This window comes from Saimiri boliviensis, chromosome 1 (genome assembly GCF_048565385.1).
Source record: "Saimiri boliviensis isolate mSaiBol1 chromosome 1, mSaiBol1.pri, whole genome shotgun sequence".
Classification (NCBI taxonomy): domain Eukaryota; kingdom Metazoa; phylum Chordata; class Mammalia; order Primates; family Cebidae; genus Saimiri; species Saimiri boliviensis.
The window spans coordinates 212,976,133-212,994,863 of NC_133449.1; the positions used below are offsets into that span (position 1 = coordinate 212,976,133).

At 39.4% G+C, this 18,731-nt stretch overlaps 1 protein-coding gene across 1 annotated transcript in view; it reads left to right on the forward strand.

The window, feature by feature from the left end:
- PCSK1 (proprotein convertase subtilisin/kexin type 1) overlaps positions 1-17,443 on the forward strand; it is a 42,279-nt gene extending 24,836 nt beyond the window's left edge. Inside the window, exons 9-14 of the mRNA XM_003920737.4 lie at positions 236-336; positions 7,491-7,724; positions 8,631-8,788; positions 10,207-10,340; positions 12,647-12,808; positions 14,798-17,443. Of these exons, the coding sequence (XP_003920786.1) occupies positions 236-336; positions 7,491-7,724; positions 8,631-8,788; positions 10,207-10,340; positions 12,647-12,808; positions 14,798-15,175 (1,167 nt within the window). The 3' untranslated portion in view covers positions 15,176-17,443. The remainder of the gene's footprint in view (positions 1-235; positions 337-7,490; positions 7,725-8,630; positions 8,789-10,206; positions 10,341-12,646; positions 12,809-14,797) is intronic.
- The last annotated feature ends 1,288 nt before the right edge of the window (positions 17,444-18,731 follow it).

Here is an 18,731-nt window from a genome sequence, read left to right on the forward strand (position 1 = left end):
TCCCCAGAAAAGGCATCTTGCTGCCAGAATTACAGAAAAGTTGCATATAGAGGAGACTGGACTAAAATAGCAGATGGCAAACATCCGCCTGTGGTTTAGAGGAGAAAGTAGGCAATCGAATCAGCTGAGTTTCCTGGTCATAGCAGATGCAGCCTTTGGTACCGTCAACCCCCGAGACAGGCTCACACTCCTCACGTGTTCTCCCCGCCTTTCTCTCCTTCCCGACGCCATCCAGACGAGCGCTGACCTGCACAATGACTGCACGGAGACGCACACAGGCACCTCGGCCTCCGCACCTCTGGCTGCCGGCATCTTCGCTCTGGCCCTGGAAGCAAAGTAAGGCCCAGAAAGCTTCTAGTCACCTTTACAAAGGCTGATTCTCCTTATTTTTAATGACATTTATTATTTTTTTTTCTGAATACACAGTTACAGAAGAAATTTTGAAATACTGCAAATAAAAGCTTTTTCCTGCCACTTGGAGGTCACTGACCATAGCTGACATCTCAGTGTAGATTTAACACACACACATCTTGCAAAATTGCGGTCTTAATATAGACATTATTTTGTATTCTGTTTTTAAAATCCATTCTGCAATATATTAAATGTACTTTCTCCTAAGTCAATATTCTTTGACCTTCAAAACTCACGGTATCCCTCAAATCTTCTTCCCACTCAGCTACAATGCCTTTTATTTATTTCCATCCAGCAGGATTTTGTTTAAATAGCTTCCAGTGGGCAGTATTAGGAACAAGCTTTAAAAAACCCCTTTCTTTGAATGTATAACCCTAGTCCTGGAGCTGATACAACCACATCAGGGTTCCTTTACCATGTTTAAATTCTAAATCCTTCTGGAATTTATTTTAGTGCATAATGTTAAAAAAAGATTTAACATTCTTTTTTCTCGTAATTACCCAATAGTCCAATACTTAACACAGGAAAAACAGAACTGTCTTACACTGCACATCACAGCTTTTTATGTGCCCTCATTCCTGCTTTCTGATATGTGGTGACAGCGAATCTTGAAATGTCAAGTCAGGTGCTATGGTTGCATATTAGAGGAAGTGATTAAACTTGTAAGTTACTATTATCCTTCCTAATAAGGAGATTATCCTAGAAGAAATTACTTATTCTCTAGAGAGAACAAAGCAGTGTCCTCATGTCATGTTCAGTAGACTCGGTTCGTAATTACAGAAGGGAAGAACAGTTTGGCCTTTTGCCACAACTGGAAAAGCCATGAGGTTGCTGAGCCTTTGTCCAGGAGAGTCCAGTTTATCTCTAGGATCCCTGGAGCTTCCTATGGAGATGGGGTATATTCCTGGGTATCTTGATGACGAGATGGCCACAGTGGCTAAGCAAGACAGGTCTAGCAAGGCTCTCACCGAGAGTCCACCTACTTGGAGGATCTGAGATGTTGGTAAGGGAAGAGTCAAATCCAGTTGCCCAATTAGATACAGATATTGGGCCCTCCAGGAAAGCTATGTTCAGAATCTGAGTTCACTTATAATAGGAAGTAGATGGTCCAAAGACAAAAATCTATGAACACAAGCTGAGACTGGCATCAGCAGATCCAAATAAACTTCAAGAAAAATTGTCCAAGCAGTGAAAATTGCAAGGAATATCTGGCTTCAAGTTCTAGCTCTACCACAATCTATGTGGCCTTAGGCAAGTTAATTTACATGTGGGGCTTAGTCTTTCCATCTATAAAATAAAGGGGTCAAACCAGAGCTTTTTTTCAAACTTCTTCCCTTCCTAAGATTCTCAGAGTTGAGACTGAAAATGTCAGCATATATAGATAATCCAATGTGAATTGTTGGGGTCAGTGATGAAGGGTCTCAACTGGAAGAAAATAAGGTCCTATGGATTATAGGATCCTGTGCAACAGATTTATTATATTTCAAAATACAGACTACTACCCCATGGAACTGTTAAAAGAAAGCCATCTTAAAATTTTATGTCTAGAACCTTTCTTCTCTATCCAACACCTGTCAGATGCATGTAAACAGAACTGGCCATGCCTAGCTCATCCTTGTATAGTGACCAACATAGTATAAATATCCATCTGCTGAACAGATGTAATGTCAATTTTATGTAAGAACTGAAATTGTAAAAGTGTAATCCTTGGTTTCTAAAACCTCAAGCCTTCTTTTTCTGTATAGTAGAAAATGATGCTATAAAGAAAATAATCCTTCCCTTTCCTTTTTCTTTCGGAGACAGAGTCTCACTCTGTCACCCAGGTTGGAGTGCAGTGGCGTGATCTTGGCTCACTGCAACCTCCACCTCCCAGATTCAAGCAATTCTTGTGCCTCAGCTTCCCGAGTAGCTGGGATTACAGGCATGTGCCACCACACCTGGTTAATTTTATCCTTCCTTTTTCTATGTAGGAGAAAATGATATAGGAATGATCTAGCCTCATTCATCTCAGTCTCTGATGGACAGTCTTTAAAGCAGAGGTTTCATTTCTACGAAACACTCAAATGGGTTTCAAGGGGTCCATGAATCTCTTTGCAACTAAATTCAGAATTGCTTATAAGTGTGGCATATTTCTGGGGAATGGCTTATAGGTTTTACCAGATTCTCAGTGTTCATGATTTAAGAGATATTAAGAGTCTATGATCTCCCAGGTGCATATCATAAGAATTTAATTCCCCTCATTTTGATTCAATTCATCAGTAAGATAGATATGACTGATCTATCTTAACATTTATATCCTTACTGCCAAGATACATAGAGATTATTAAGATGTCTGTTCTCAACTGGACATTATTCTGAACTCTATTCACTTGTCTATACCAAAGCTGAATGCCAGAATCTCTAGAAATGTGACCAAGCTTTATCTGAAGGCACTCAAGAATGAGAAAATCATTTAATCATGTGCCATCCCACAGGAACAACTAAGGAGACTGAAAAACCCTTGCCTAAACTTATCAAGAATAATGACATCCAATACTGATTAGGTTCTTACTATAGACCAGACACAGCTGACCTCTTTATATACAATATTAATTATAATCTTTACAACATTCTTATGACATAGAAATTATTCATTTCACTTATAAATGGAAAAAATTAAGGTTTAGAGAGGTTGAGATATGTAACCAAGATCCCACAGAGATTCAAACTCAAGTCTGTCTGAGTGCAAAGCCTGTGTTACCAGCAACCACACCTTGCAGCCTCCCCCAGCTCTGTGAGGGAGAGGCAGTGTTGAACGGCAGCCTATCATCCCCTTAAATAAACGAGGGTTAAGAAGATTGAGGCTGATAAATGAACATGCATTTATGAGTTTCTCTTAAGTTTTCTGTCACAAGCAGACTACTCAATATGCTGTGTTAAACGTTATATAGCCAGAGTGCTGGGGAATGGGAGGAGAAAAGGGAAGGAGAAGGAATGCTTTCTGGTTAAAATATGTGCAGAGAAATACTTTCTTTCACTAAAGCAATATTTCTCAAGCACCAGCATACATAATCATCACCTGGGGAGTTTATTTAATATGCAGATTCCCAGGTCCTTTTGCCAGCAACTAATTCAGACCTTGTACCTGCCTAGAAGTTTCTGATGTGCAATCTAGGAATTCTTTTTTTTTTTAACAAATCTCCCAGGCACCTTTTAATGCTAGTAATAACTTAACCAAGTTTTGAGAAGCAAATGCTATAGAGAGTTACTTTTACCACTGTGTTTTCCTACAACCTCATCAACTGTGTTTGTGTAGAAATCCACTAGAATAGTTAGTAGGTACATCTTGGAAATAAATATAAGAGAGAAAGGAATTCCTTGCATCAATGTCTGTGGCACTATTGTTATGTAGTGAATATACCTAAGAAATCGGTAGAAAATAGCCTCAGCCTTCTGAGGAGAGATCAAAAGAGTCAGAATACTTTTTAATAGGTGAGGAAAATACTGAAGTGAACCATTGAATCCTTTCACACCAGAAATATTAAACAAACAGATGAGCCAAACTTCTGGTTTTGCTAAAGCCTGGAGAAAGAGAAATGGACTTTCAGGGCTGCATGAAACCTTTGGAAAAAATCACAAGGAAAAAATTCTTGACTTCTTAGGTTGTGAAATGTTAGAAAGTCCAAGTTAGAAAATCTTTCAGATCTGGGCTAATTTAGGTATGATTAGAGGCTGAACCAGATAGTTCTGAAAACTTTTGATGCTGGAATTTTGTCTCCAAATGACATTACCTACATCTCTTCTAATTAGAAGCAGTGCTTAATTCAGTGTTTAATTGCATACCCTTATTTTCTGTAAACATATCTTTGATTAGCAACCCAATGCAGTTTTTAAAAATTTAATTACTGTGGATGTTGTTGAGCACAAATGAACAAAGGAAGGCCGTCAGGAATGAGCTGCACTGCTGTCAGCAGCTCCTTTTTATTTATAAAACACAAGCACACAAATGAAGAGTAACTGTTAGAAAAACAGGCTTGGCCGGGCGCGGTGGCTCAAGCCTGTAATCCCAGTACTTTGGGAGGCCGAGGCGGGTGGATCACGAGGTCAAGAGATCGAGACCATCCCGGTCAACATAGTGAAACCCCGTCTCTACTAAAAATACAAAAAATTAGCTGGGCATGGTGGCACGTGCCTGTAATCCCAGCTACTCAGGAGGCTGAGGCAGGAGAATTGCCTGAACCCAGGAGGCGGAGGTTGCAGTGAGCCGAGATCGCGCCATTGCACTCCAGCCTGGGTAACAAGAGCGAAACTCCATCTCAAAAAAAAAAAAAAAAGAAAGAAAAAAAAAGAAAAACAGGCTTTTCTAATTGCACGACAATGAAGCTCCTTGAATATTTTGCAAAGACTAGATAAAACAAACTTTTAAAACAATAAAACCTGCAAACATATAAAATAACTGCTCTACTACAGAAATATAGGACATGTGTGCTATATGTGAAAATCATGATTATCAGTATCTTGCCTGAAGCCTCCTCAGTACGCTTCCTCCTTCCTGCCTCCATACACGCACCTGCACACTGATGATCCAAATGGAAAACTGGTGTGTTGCCCACTGACTGCCTTGATACGAGGCTTTTACCTAAAACTGCTTTGCAAAGACTGGAAGGAAGCAAGCACTTCAATAAAATGCTCTATTCTGTTTACACGTGTACCAGGTGATAATGAGGCAGGCATTCTGGGACTCACTGAGGATCCCTAAACTGGTGTCCTTCCAAGGCCTCTGTCAATCCCTCTCCAGGGTGAAGTGGTGTATTTGTCACGCGAGCTGAGCTGTCATGTGTGGAGTAACCCATTATTGCAACAAGCCAAAAATGAAAGCACGGAACCTTTAATCACTTACTGCTATGATAGAAGCAGGAGTCTGAACCGGAGAAAACACTGACTCGCCCTACTCCTTTCCGCCGTGGCTTGGCACACTGGTTGAGTGGCTCAGCACGGACATGAGGGTCATCGCACGGTTGAGGGAGACCCGAACAAAAGGCTTTGGCAGTTTTATCGACTCTCGGGTGTGAGGCGGAGAGGAACCAAGAGAGCGCAGGAGTGGAGAAGCACCAGGCAGAGTGGGAATAAGCAAAGTGCCTGGATGTTTCCCTTCCTCTCTCCACCAGGAGGCCCAGGCAGAGGCGCCTGACCAAGCGACCTAGAGAGGAAAGCTGTCACCAGCTAGGAATGTCAATAGGGACCGAACAGGAGGGGGCCGGGGCCTGCGGCTTTCATGGGAACTTCTCTCAGAGGCTGCGAGGCACCAGCTGTGCACCGTGTCTGCGTGGGAAGGCAGCTTCCCAGTGTGGTGTGCCGGGTAAAACTTTTCAAGCAGCCTATGGTCAGGCCCGAAAAATCACACACCATTTTTAACCGGGAGCCGGACTCTTCAATGTTTAGGAGTGTCCGCTGCCTTTCTTGTCACTAGGGGATTACTGAACCAGCTCTGGGGAGAAGGCAGCAAAGTGAGCCAGACTTGTCTGATGATTGTTCTCCAACCGAGTGCTGAGACGGGAACTTTGAAGAGTAAAAACTGGGGCATCTACTTATTACATAATGCTTGATTGGCTTCAGAGAACAATATAGGTCTCAATTCAAGGAGAAGTTTGAGAATCTGACTGATGACTAGGAACAATATGTTTTAAAGTTCTATTTGGGGCTAGTTAGCACTTAGACATGTTTAGTCTCTGAACCAACCGTATCTGCTGAGCTTATACCCTGTGCTTAGCATTCTTCTGGGTGCTACACATCAGAGAACAAATTAAAGATGTCACCACCTCTCATAGTTAAATTCGAACCAGAGAGACAGACATTAATAACACACAATGCAAATGAGTGTCCCAGCATGTTAGAGGCCCGTACGTGTTATGGAAGGAGAACATGCACATTTGGCAGAATAAGAGAGCTCGGGATGATGTGGGAGAGTGGAAATTTTAAATAGGTTGATCAAGGAAGGTCTCATCATATTATAATAGATCCAACAATCCCTTATATCTCTGATTTATCTTTATAGTGTTGCTAAATTAATCTTACTGAGACTTATGATTTTACTATTTCCTTGCTCAAAAATCCTCACTGATTCCCACTGCCTAAAGAATAATGTATAAGCTCCCTTTCTGGCACGCAAGGTTCTCGTCGCTCTAGCTCAGTACTCCTCACTGCCTCTCCCCTGCTCCAGCAAATCAGGCTGTCATCTGGCCACATCTGCACTGTCCCACCTTGGTGCTTTTGCTCCAGAGGCCTCATGCCTGCTTCTCTATCTCCACTTCTTAATATTCCACCCCCTGTCAAAGTCCAGCTCCAATGTTTCTCCCCCACAAAGCTTTCCTAGATCATTCTATTCCATGGAAATTCTTTCTCCTCTAAACTTCCACAATGCATTTAGCTATGAATATAGCATTCAGCAGATAGAATTATGAAAAGCCTTAATTCTTTTTACTGGATTGTAAACTTCTTGAAGACAAGAACCACATTCTTGAATATCCTCACAGTATTAGTATCATGCCTTACAAGGGTGAGCTCAAATAGCTAAGAGTTTCTTGACACTTCTGATAGATAAAGAAAAAGGCAATACATGTTTATGGTAGGTAACCAGTCTGTGTCTTTAACATCTCACTCTTCCTAAGAAGGAATTCAGGGCCTCATCTGTGGGTTCATAATGCTGAAAGTGCTGAGGCTTTTGAGGGACACCATGAGACTAGAGGGCATAAAGAAAGTGTTACCATTTAAATTGTTTGCTCAGTTAAATGTAAATAATTATAAATTAAGGACAAAGTATTATACTTCTATAATGCTGAGGATTGAATTTTACTCATAGTAAAAGCTTATTTGCCATAGGGAGAAGTCATAACTTACATGTTACAGGGAAAAGTTTTCAGCACTGTATTCTGAATTCCAAATAAAGGATATATGAACAGTAATAGACACTACAATAATACAAGTAGAATAGGAAAAGGCACTTCATAATCCCTGAATGGAGATGCTTATTGTTAGCACTCGCTTTTGCAAGGAGACTTCATTTTTTCTCTGAAAGACACTTTGGATGACTTCCCCTCCAGCCCAAATCTCACTTGGCGAGATATGCAGCACCTGGTTGTCTGGACCTCTGAGTATGACCCACTGGCCAATAACCCTGGATGGAAAAAGAATGGAGCAGGCTTGATGGTGAATAGTCGATTTGGATTTGGCTTGCTAAATGCCAAAGCTCTGGTGGATTTAGCTGATCCCAGGACCTGGAGGAGTGTGCCTGAGAAGAGAGAGTGTGTTGTAAAGGACAATGACTTTCAGCCCAGGTAAGTATCTCCTGGAATTTTAAACACATATGTGCCCATGACACAATTTCATTACTGTGTTTGCCACTCTGCCTGATTTTTTTTGCACCTACCCTTCTGAAGTAGATGGAGTTGGAGTTTTCCAGTGTTCTCTGTGGGTGTCCACGGGGATTCATTGAGAGATCAGAGTTCTAGAAATCATGTTAACACATTTGCATGTTCCTCCTGTAGTCCACCTACCACATAGCACCCAGTCCAAGGTGCATCATTGTTTTACTGTCAATTAAACTGTGATCAAGCAATCATCAGTTTTAAGAATCATTCCAAATTCAGTGTTTAACTATTTTATAAAATGCATCTTAGGGTTGATGAAATGCAGTACTTGCCAACCACTTTTACTCAAAATCTACTTCCAAAATAGCCTTGCTTCATGTCACAGTGCTGTGTGATTCATGGCTTTTCTTCCATGAAGGATTCTTTATCATACACTTCTACACAGACTCTCTCTGGCAAATCACATCTTGCCACAGACGCAATTTCTGCTATGAGAGTTTTGTAATTTCTATCAAGGCAACCAAAATAATACTGAAGACCCGCTCACCCAAAATATCCGAGGAAGAGAAGCCTGGGGCATGCCTTCAGAAGGCCTTCTAGATAAAATCATTTTTTTCTTAAGAGGGTCTTTTTGATGGGTCCACAATAAATCTACCTGAATTTGACTCCACAGCAAATAGCATTGTATTAGTGCCCCTTACTATTTTCTTATGCATTAAAATTTTTGTATACCTAATCCTGAAATCTACACATCACAAGGAGTGACAAAAAGCTTAGTTGAGTATCTAGTCAAGACTAATGTGTGCAGATACACATAAAATGCAAGGAAGCTGGGATATACTTTATTTAATGCTGATTCTTTAATGTATTTAGAGCTCTGAAAGCTAATGGAGAAGTTATCATTGAAATTCCAACAAGAGCTTGTGAAGGACAAGAAAATGCTATCAATTCCCTGGAGCATGTGCAATTTGAAGCAACAATTGAATACTCCCGAAGAGGAGACCTTCATGTCACACTTACTTCTGCTGCTGGTAAATTAAAAACAAAATCTTCCAAAGCATTTAAATTTTTAAGTGTAAGTTGAGTGACTCAAATAACTGATTGCTTTTTTTATTGATAGAACAAATTCTCCTAATAGGTATTTATATGCCTTTAAAAAAACATGTTTATTTTTCCTTTTTCTTGATGTTAGAGCTCCCTCTGCCCTGCCCATTCCCACTGATCCTTTGATAAGCAGAGAATGAGGCCCATTGAAATAATGCCAATTAATACACTTTTCTGAAGTCATGCATTTTCATACTGTGTTTACTTTTCCAGTTTACTGATCTATCACTTTTCTCTTAGATAACAAATTAGTGAAAGTTACACTGATAACCAAACTCACAGATATAACTGAAACATACAAGGAGTGCACTGAAAACTGGGAATTCAGATCCATTAGAGAAGATTGAGAAGATTAACAAATTTACCATAACAAATTTACCGTAACACGAATAAGGCCATTTTAGATGATATATAAACATTTGCCTTTTCCTGAAAGGCGCTAATTCAGATAAGATAGTGGATGGGAATGGGCTCGTGAAACAGAAGCCATAATCCAACCAGGAGGAGCAGTCCCAATATTCCTTTATGTCTTAGTAGGACTCAACTGACTAAATTCGGTTTCTGTAGGTGATAGGTGCAGAAGATGAGCTCTCGTTCTCCTGAATATTAACTCTTAGAGGTTTGGAATAGGCTCTGTTAATTTTGAGGTTATGCTTTCTAGATGTATTGGAATTAACCTGAAATATTGGTGGAATGCTTTCTTAATTGCTAGACCTATAATTATTTAACCTTCCACATAGTACTATTATTCATTGATCTAGAGAGGGCTTGGAGTCAAAAATTTAGTGGTAATCTTGTCTCGTCTTTATTGTTAAATTAACATATCTTTAAGAAATTAACACATTAACACATTAAATAATTATGATTATTAATGACTATATAATAAACTAATTAAATGATAATTTTTATCTCTAAATCATTGTGGAATCAGGCACCTACTAAATTTTTAAGATTTCCTCTTACACTTCGGAAATGATAGTTTCATCAAAATGTATTTTAGATTTTTGATTCTCTTCTTTAATTCAATTTGTAAATGTAGTTCTCTGAGTTCTCCTTATTTGAATAAACCTTAGTCAACATATTCATTCATTCATTATTTTTTCCATAGTATTTACTGAGGCAAATAATATTCATTGTTATGCCAGGCAGTGCGCTAAGTACTATAGATAAAACTAAAAACTAAGTACTGTAGATCATAGTTTCCTTGTGAATGTCTCTATCCTTATACTGAAAGAGAATTAGGAGACCTCATCTTATTCAGCTTTTATTTTCAGTTATCAGATGCTAGAGTGTATCCTCCTGTCAGAGCTATTAGGACATTCATTAACTTGTATTTTTTGCATAGGAACTAGCACTGTGCTGTTGGCTGAAAGAGAACGGGATACATCTCCTAATGGCTTTAAGAACTGGGACTTCATGTCTGTTCACACATGGGGAGAGAACCCTATAGGTACTTGGACTTTGCGAATTACAGACATGGTAAGTATGAATGAAAGGATGAAAGAACAGAAGCTTACTTTTAAACACTTTGAAGCACTTTTAAGTTGATTTCTTCATTAATTAGGGCCCTAAAGAATTATACTCCTTCTTAGTAGATGTAAGGGAAGAGTCTAGTGTTTCAAGCCCCGACTGCTTGGTTATGTAGATCATATTCAAAAAGGAAGACTAGGCACCAGCCATACTATAAGAAGGAAAAAAGTACTTGTATAAACAATGTGACAGACCATGGGACAAAGTCGGGTGTTCCCATGTCTGCATGAAGCCAGCCGTCTGATGATTAAGCCACCAAAATCAACCATATTCACAAAGATACTTAAATGCTCAGACCAGCTTGGGTATGACGTTCTGCCAGAGTCACATCTTAAAGGCATGCTTACAATTATTCTGCAGTGGCTATTCAGAAGTAGCTTAATGTTTGGCAATATATCTTATTTAATAATGACTTTTTAAAACAATTTTAGAAATGAAACAAACCAAAAAGCATTTCTCATTTCTTTTTCATTCTGTTGACTAACATTCTCTGACATCCTTCTGTAATTTTAACACAGAGTCACAGAAATGAAAGGACAGAGTAAAAGTTAGAAAAAAGCCAAATATAGCTGAATTATTTATTTTTGCATCATTTCTCCAACATTCTCTGTAGGTGAGAATATAAATGAATGATGTTTGGTTCTGTGTTCTTCTGAGATACAAGCGTAGTAAATGTAAGCAGTGTAGAATTACATGCCTATTACATGCCTAAATAACTTTTTTTTAGATGAAGTTTTGCTCTTGTTACCAAGGCTGGAGTGCAGTGGCACAATCTGGGCTCACTCTAACCTCTGCCTCCTGGGTTCAAGCGATTCTCCTGCTTCAGCCTCCTGAGTAGCTGGAATTACAGGCACCCACCACCATGCCTGGCTAGTTTTTGTATTTTTAGTAGAGACGGGTTTTCACCATGTCGGCCAGATTGGTCTTGAGCTCCTGATCTCAGGTGATCTGCCTGCCTCCACCCCACAAAGTGCTGGGATTACAGTTGTGAGCCACCCCATCTGGCCTAGATAACTTTTTGAAAAGAAATTATTTAAAGTTCCTGGAATGTAAATTAAATTAATCCAAATTTTATAGTCATTTGTCATGTTTTCTTCTTGGAGGATAGCTTTCTCCTAAAGACTGCTAAAATTGCGATTTAGAAATGGAAGTTGTAAAATGTCCTGCTCTCATAGAGCAAAAAAAATTTCTTTATATATGGGCCTGTTCTTGAACTGGGCCTCTATTCTCTAACTCAATTTCACCATCAGGAAACTAAGAAAATCTATATACCAAGATGGGATAATTTCATGTCAAGTCTGGAAAATCTGATCTTATACCTCTAGATTTTTAGTCTGGAAAATCTGATCTGACACTTCTAGATTTTGAAAGATATTTTAGATTTTAACATATTTATAATTGTTGAACCTCTGAAAATTATCACAATTCCTATAAATATACAATGTTTTTGTAATTGAACTTTACAGACCTATTTATTTATTTATTTATTTTTTATTATACTTTAAGTTCTGGGATACATGTGCAGAACGTGCAGGTTTGTTACATAGGTATACATGTGCCATGGTGGTTTGCTGCACCCATCAACCCATCATCTACATTAGGTATTTCTCCTAATGCTATCCCTCCTCTTGGCCCCAACTCTCCAACAGGCCCCTGTGTGTGATGTTCCCTCTCTGTGTCCATGTGTTCTCATTGTTCAACTCCTGCTTATGTGAACACATGCAGTGTTTGGTTTTCTGCTCCCCTGTTAGTTTGCTGAGAATGATGGTTTCCAGCTTCATCATGTCCCTGCAAAGAACATGAACTCATTATTTATGGCTGCATAGTATTCCATGGTGTATATGTGTGACACAATTTTTAAGGGCTTATTAATGCTAGAGGCTGTTTGTAATACTGTATAGAGGCTTTTTCCCCAGTGGAATGTTTTATAAGTTGATAATTGGGAAATATAATTATATTTATAGAAGATGCAGTCAGCTTTTCAAGAATACATCCGATACGGAAAAGAAGATTTACATAGAGAATTCTGATTTTTAAATTAAATGCCTGATTATGAAGCAATAGGTTTTTCAATTGTTGAACCTACAAACTGTCAATTTTTATAGCAAGAGTGAATCCAATTATTTCTTTCACATGAAATGCACAGAATCTTAAAATTTAGATTTTAATGATTAAATCCTTTTTAGATATTTTGAATGAGTTTGTTTTATACCTATTCAAAACATATACTAAATATAGGTATGCTTATTTGTTAGTCTGGAAGAATTCAAAATGAAGGAAGAATTGTGAACTGGAAGCTGATTTTGCATGGGACCTCTTCTCAGCCAGAGCATATGAAGCAGCCTCGTGTGTACACATCCTACAACACTGTTCAGAATGACAGAAGAGGGGTGGAGAAGATGGCGGATCTGGAGGAGGTCTGTGTGGCTCTGTTCTTGCCATGCTCTCTTTTGAACTACTGTAGACAATGTAGTCAGTGAAGCTGCACGCAACTTCCAAGCAGGAAATAAGTCAAACACTATGGGAGGAAAAGAAGTGATAGTGGTAAACTATTTACTTTCCATAGGATAAAACTTGATTTTCATTTGATATTTTATCCAGAAATTGGAAATCACAATTAATGAATTCAAAATTATTAAATTTCCTAACATGAATTTTCTCCATTTTTGACAGATATCAAATGGGAAAAAAAGTTGTCTTTTTTTTTTTTTTTTTTTTTTTGAGACAGAGTCTCACTCTGTCGCCCAGGCTGGAGTGCAGTTGTGTGATCTTGGCTCACTGCAACCTCTGCCTCCTGAGTTCAAGCGATTTTCCTGCCTCAGCCTCCCGAGTAGCTGGGACTACAGGTGCCCACTACCACGTCCGGGTAATTTTTGTATTTTTAGTAGAAACGAGGTTTCACCTTACTGGCCAGGCTGATTTCGAACTCCTGACCTTGTGATCTTCCCACCTTGGCCTACCAAACTGCTGGGATTACAGGGATGCACTTTGTTTTTAAGCATTTTCCACATTGTCTCATTAACCTGTAATCCCTATAACCTAGGAAGGAGAGACATTCATGTATCCATTTTGCAGAAAGGAAAAAAACAAGTCTCAAATGGCCAAGTCACATAGGCTTCTTTTTATTAATTCATTAACTGACACTGCTTGGCAACACTAAGGAGAGCGATAGATCACACTTTTTCTCAAAAATAATTCAGAGGATAGCTACAGTAAATCGTTCACATTCCTGGTCTCAGCTTACTGTGGTCCTGGCTTCCTCCTATCAGATGGGGAGAAAAGCCCACATTTTCTTAATCTCTGTATCCCAGCAGCCAGCACAATGCCTCAGGTGTGATAGGTAGGTTTTCAGAATTTTCAGAATGCCCTGCTCTGAATAGGTCCCATTCTGTGCTGGGTGTTTTGGAAGATACAGAGGCACAGTACATATTCAAGAAACTTATACATGAACTGTGAAGGCCTCAGCTTCAGTTCTAGCTCCCTTTATATTCTTCAAAGCAGCTTCCCTTCAGGACCCAAGTCTCAAATACTTTCCTTCACAGTCTGGGAAGCAGGTTAACCTTGTTAGTGTTTCTCCCTCTGAGATTCCTTAAGGAGAAATAACAGGACCCTTCTGTTGTTAAAATATTGAAACATTTCCACAGCAGTTGACTAAGAGAGGCTTCTCTGAGCTCTCCAGCTTCCTCCTCCCCAGCCCTCCTCAGTTCTCAAAAGAAAAGTGCCTGCAATAAAAAGGGACCCCCCCAACCTTTTTACTTCAATTTATCTGTCTTACATTTATTTATATGTAAATGTATGCATGTATATACACATGCACGTATACCTTTTATGCTCAAGGGGAACAAACTCATTTGTTTTACTTAACAATATGTATTTTTGCAAATACGTAATTCTAACATAAATTCCTAGATACGCAAGTCAGTCTCTCCCCTGACCACTCTTAAACTCAGTAGCTAAAGGGTAGTTCTGAGAGCAGGTGCCTCCAGGAAGTTATTCCCATGCTACCGCAACCGGGGGGTGCCTTCTGTATGAGTTGTTAGATATTTTGACATCCTCTGCTTCCCAAAATGGATTCCGTGACAGCAGGCTGACAAGAGAAGGAAACCAGCATATACTGAGCACTTACCTATACTGTCTCACCCAGTTTTCAAAACCACCACAAATGGAGGTACTCTTATTCCACCTGACAGGTGAAGTTGAGGGAGATGAAAAAGGTTGCCAAAGGTACCCCAGAGGCAAATGAGGATTGAAACTCAAGTCCATGTGGCTCCCAGTCTTAAACTCTCTCCCCTCCCCTCATTGCCTCTCGAGGGGCAGGCAGTGGACCCGTGCTAGGGTTGCACCTAGCTTGCCTGGCCATAAATAATGAAGCTTCTTCTCTCCGTGGGTGACATTCTGTGTTTTAGGAGCAGCCCACACAAGAGAACCCTAAGGAGAACCCCGTGGTGTCAAAAAGCCCCAGCAGCAGCAGCGTGGGGAACCAGAGGGATAAACTGGAGGAGGGAGCCCCTTCCGAGGCTATGCTGAGACTCCTACAAAGTGCTTTCAGTAAAAACTCGCTGCCAAAGCAATCACCAAAGAAGTCCCCAAGTGCAAAGCCCAACATCCCTTATGAAAACTTCTACGAAGCCCTGGAAAAGCTGAACAAACCTTCCCAGCTTAAAGACTCTGAAGACAGTCTGTATAATGACTATGTTGATGTTTTTTATAACACTAAACCTTATAAACACAGAGATGACCGGCTGCTTCAAGCTCTGGTGGACATTCTGAATGAGGAAAATTAAAATAAGTGTGTGGTCTCAAGTTGGAAATATTCATGCTTCTTCTTTACCCTGAGATTTTGCCTGTGTCTGAAGTGGTTGTTTTGTTTTGAATTCTTATGCTTATAATATCCTTTGTGGTACCTTTTCTTTTTCTCCCTAAACTTTATATGTGAAGGGGATGAGCTCAAGCAGGAAGTTCAACTTCCAGAATTGATTATAGGTATTTCAAAACTCATTTCCTGTCTACACAAATGAAGTGTTTTGTTCTTTCTGGAGTCATTGGTGACAAAAAGCTTACACTACATTAGAATACTACGTTAGAGCCCATTTCAAATCTCAAAAGAAAAGGTAAAAACTGAGATACCAATTCATCCGAAAACATAATCTGCAAATACTGAGAAGGAGACAGAAACTGTTCCTGTAGCTTGTTCCCTGTCTTGGCCATGTGGTTCTGCAAATTTTGATGCCAAGAAAGTATTTGGTAAGTCTAATGAAGGAGTTCACTGTAAGACTCATTCCCTAGGTCTTTCTATTCCAAAGTGCCACTCATTCCTGGAGTCGAAATCTGGTCATGTTGGGCAAAAGCTGGATTATTTGATCTAGAAACAGACCTTGAAATCTGAATGCTCTGATTTGAGCAATTTTGGAACATTCTTCTTTGCCTGGTGCACCACGTCTGTGGTGCCAGAGGCATCCGTGGATCCAGAGGCAGCTGTGACTTGTGCTGCATGCCTGGTCTTTTCTCTATTTCCTCTTCTTCAGAAGGTTTTCTACACCTGTCTCCTTTCTCGCTACAAAATGAATGTTGGGAGAACTGATTTATACCACTTTCTCAGAAAAAAATACTTTCACTTGGGACTTGGCAAATTCCTAGGCACAATTTTTTTCAACAATAACGGGAAACCACTGATCACATGGAGACCTAATGAAATAACAGAAAAACACTCATAATAGCGAGAAACCATGAGTTTTGTTTTTGTTTTTGTTTTTCCAACTGTGTTCATTAGAACAGAGTGTCCTAGATCTTTGAAACTGAATGTTCATTCCTAGATACGAAAGGATCTTCTCCAATCCTATTATTGATTGTGTCCAAATTCTCACCAAATTGCTCCTAAGCTTCAAATCAAAAGACAGAAACTTGCAGTCCATAGACCTTAACTGCCCCTCAGGTAGATTTTGTGTGTCATGCAAAATGTTTTAAAAATGTGAGTGGTTATTGCAAATATGATGTTTCACATAAGACCTGATTCGCAGACCCATCTTTGCTCATGGCAACAGTTAGCTGGAGCTGAGTAGGAGCTGCCTGATTAGATGAGCTCTGGGTCCCCATTGCGCCCTGCTCCATGCTACCTAGAGCAGGCACTTGATTTCTTGCTGGGCAGTATCCAATAGGCATTTGATTTTGTCTACTACACTAAATGCATGTGTACAAAGTGTAAATGCATTAGGAAAAAAACAAAACACCGGCATCTTCTGTTAGGCAGGATCTGTACAATAATAAGTATGAATTTGCTTCTGTAATCTCGCTTCACCTGGATGCTCAATAATACTAATTCATTTATTAATAAGCTTCGAGCTTCCTTCTCTCAATATGCTCACAAAGTCTCCAGTCGCTTACAATGCTGTTTTTCTCCCACTGAGTTTGCTGCTTGCAATTCTTCCACGAAGTTTGAACTTCATAAGGCCACTCATGACCTCCAAGTTCATGAAAAGGACACTAGAGTCTGTCACTTGCTTTGGCTTGAAGTATGGCTGGTAACATAAACTTTCACCTACTCTTCTACCATTTGAATTTGTATAGAACGAGGATGTTTCCAGAGCAATACCCATGATGCTTAGAGAATGTTCTCCTAAAAGACTTGCAGAATCACTCTGTCCTTGGAAGTTTCACATATTTTTTGATATAAAGTGTTAGAATTGCCAATATTGGAGCATATCAAAAAGTATTAAAACTAGGGCCGGGCGCGGTGGCTCACGCCTGTAATCCCAGCACTTTGGGAGGCCGAGGCGGGTGGATCACGAGGTCAAGAGATCGAGACCATCCTGGTCAACATGGTGAAACCCCGTCTCTACTAAAAATACAAAAAATTAGCTGGGCATGGTGGCGCGTGCCTGTAATCCCAGCTACTCAGGAGGCTGAGGCAGGAGAATTGCCTGAACCCAGGAGGCGGAGGTTGCGGTGAGCCGAGATCGCGCCATTGCACTCCAGCCTGGGTAACAAGAGCGAAACTCCGTCTCAAAAAAAAAAAAAAAAAAAAAAAAAAAAAAAAAAAGTATTAAAACTAAAAAGGACCAGAGAATTCTTAGATTAGCCCAGAGTGGTCAGTAAATGGTAATAAATGAAAGAGAATTAAAACTCATCACTTTCCCATTCCTAATCTAGTGCTAGATGTACAAATCTTTCTTTTTGGTTCTTCCTAACAAAATCTTTTCTGGGTTAAAACCCCAACTAACTCATTGGGTTGTAGCCAAAGAGGTTCACTCGAGAAGCTTTAATATTTAAATAAAATCATATTAAATGTTTCCAACCTGGAGTATATTATTCAGATATAAAACAGTTTTGTCAGTCTTTCTTAGTGCCTGTGTGGATTTTTGTGAAAATGTAAAAGAGGAAACTTACATACTCTTTCCCTTGAAATTTTAAACTATATTTTCTTTACAGGTATTTATAATGTACCAAGGCTTTTATCAAACATACTTTTAGAGAGCATAATAAATTATATTAAAGAACCAAAAGTTTTCCTGAGAATAAGAAAGTTTCATCCAATAACATATTTTTTAAAAGGCATGTTCCTCTGTCAATGAAAAAAAATACATGTATGTATTGTGATACTAGAAGTGACATTTGTCTAATAGCCTAATACAATGTGTAGCTGAGTTTAGCATGTGTGGTCCTGGCATTCTTAAGGGAACTTCCACATTATACATTTGATGTATTGACCAGAGTATGTAAAATATACTTATCAATCAGAAAAATAAATTGTTTCTCACTAAGTCAAAAGAAAAAAAGCTCATGTTTCCAACAAAAACAAGATCTACCTCTTTTCTTATGTTTCCCAAATGAACTGTACAAAAGAAAAGCTGAAAATTTACATTAAGGAGTTAATTCCTTTTTAGAAAATTGGGCTTTTGAGGAGTTAATTTAATAAATCTACCTGAATAAGGTTATGTTTTATTTTCCTGTCTATCCCAGTCCTTCGCTTTCATGACAACATGCAAAGTTGTATGACTGAGCCTCAACTGGGCCTCAACTTAAATGTTGAAAAACCAACGAACTATCTAAACTAAACTAAAAGGACTTACTATACATAACATAAATGATTTCCAACAGTTCACCAAATAGGACTTAGTTAACAGGCCATAGTAAAGCGGCTAAGTATGAAATCTTTCCCAGAGGTTCTCTCAGAACTCTTAAAGTTCCAACTTTTTTTTTTGCCACAGAGTTTCACTCTTTTGCCCAGGCTGGAGTGTAGTGGTGTGATCATGGCTCACTACAGCCTCCACGTCCCAGGCTCAAAGGATCCTCCCACCTCAGCCTCCTGAGTAGCTGGGACTACAGGTGCACACCACCATGCCT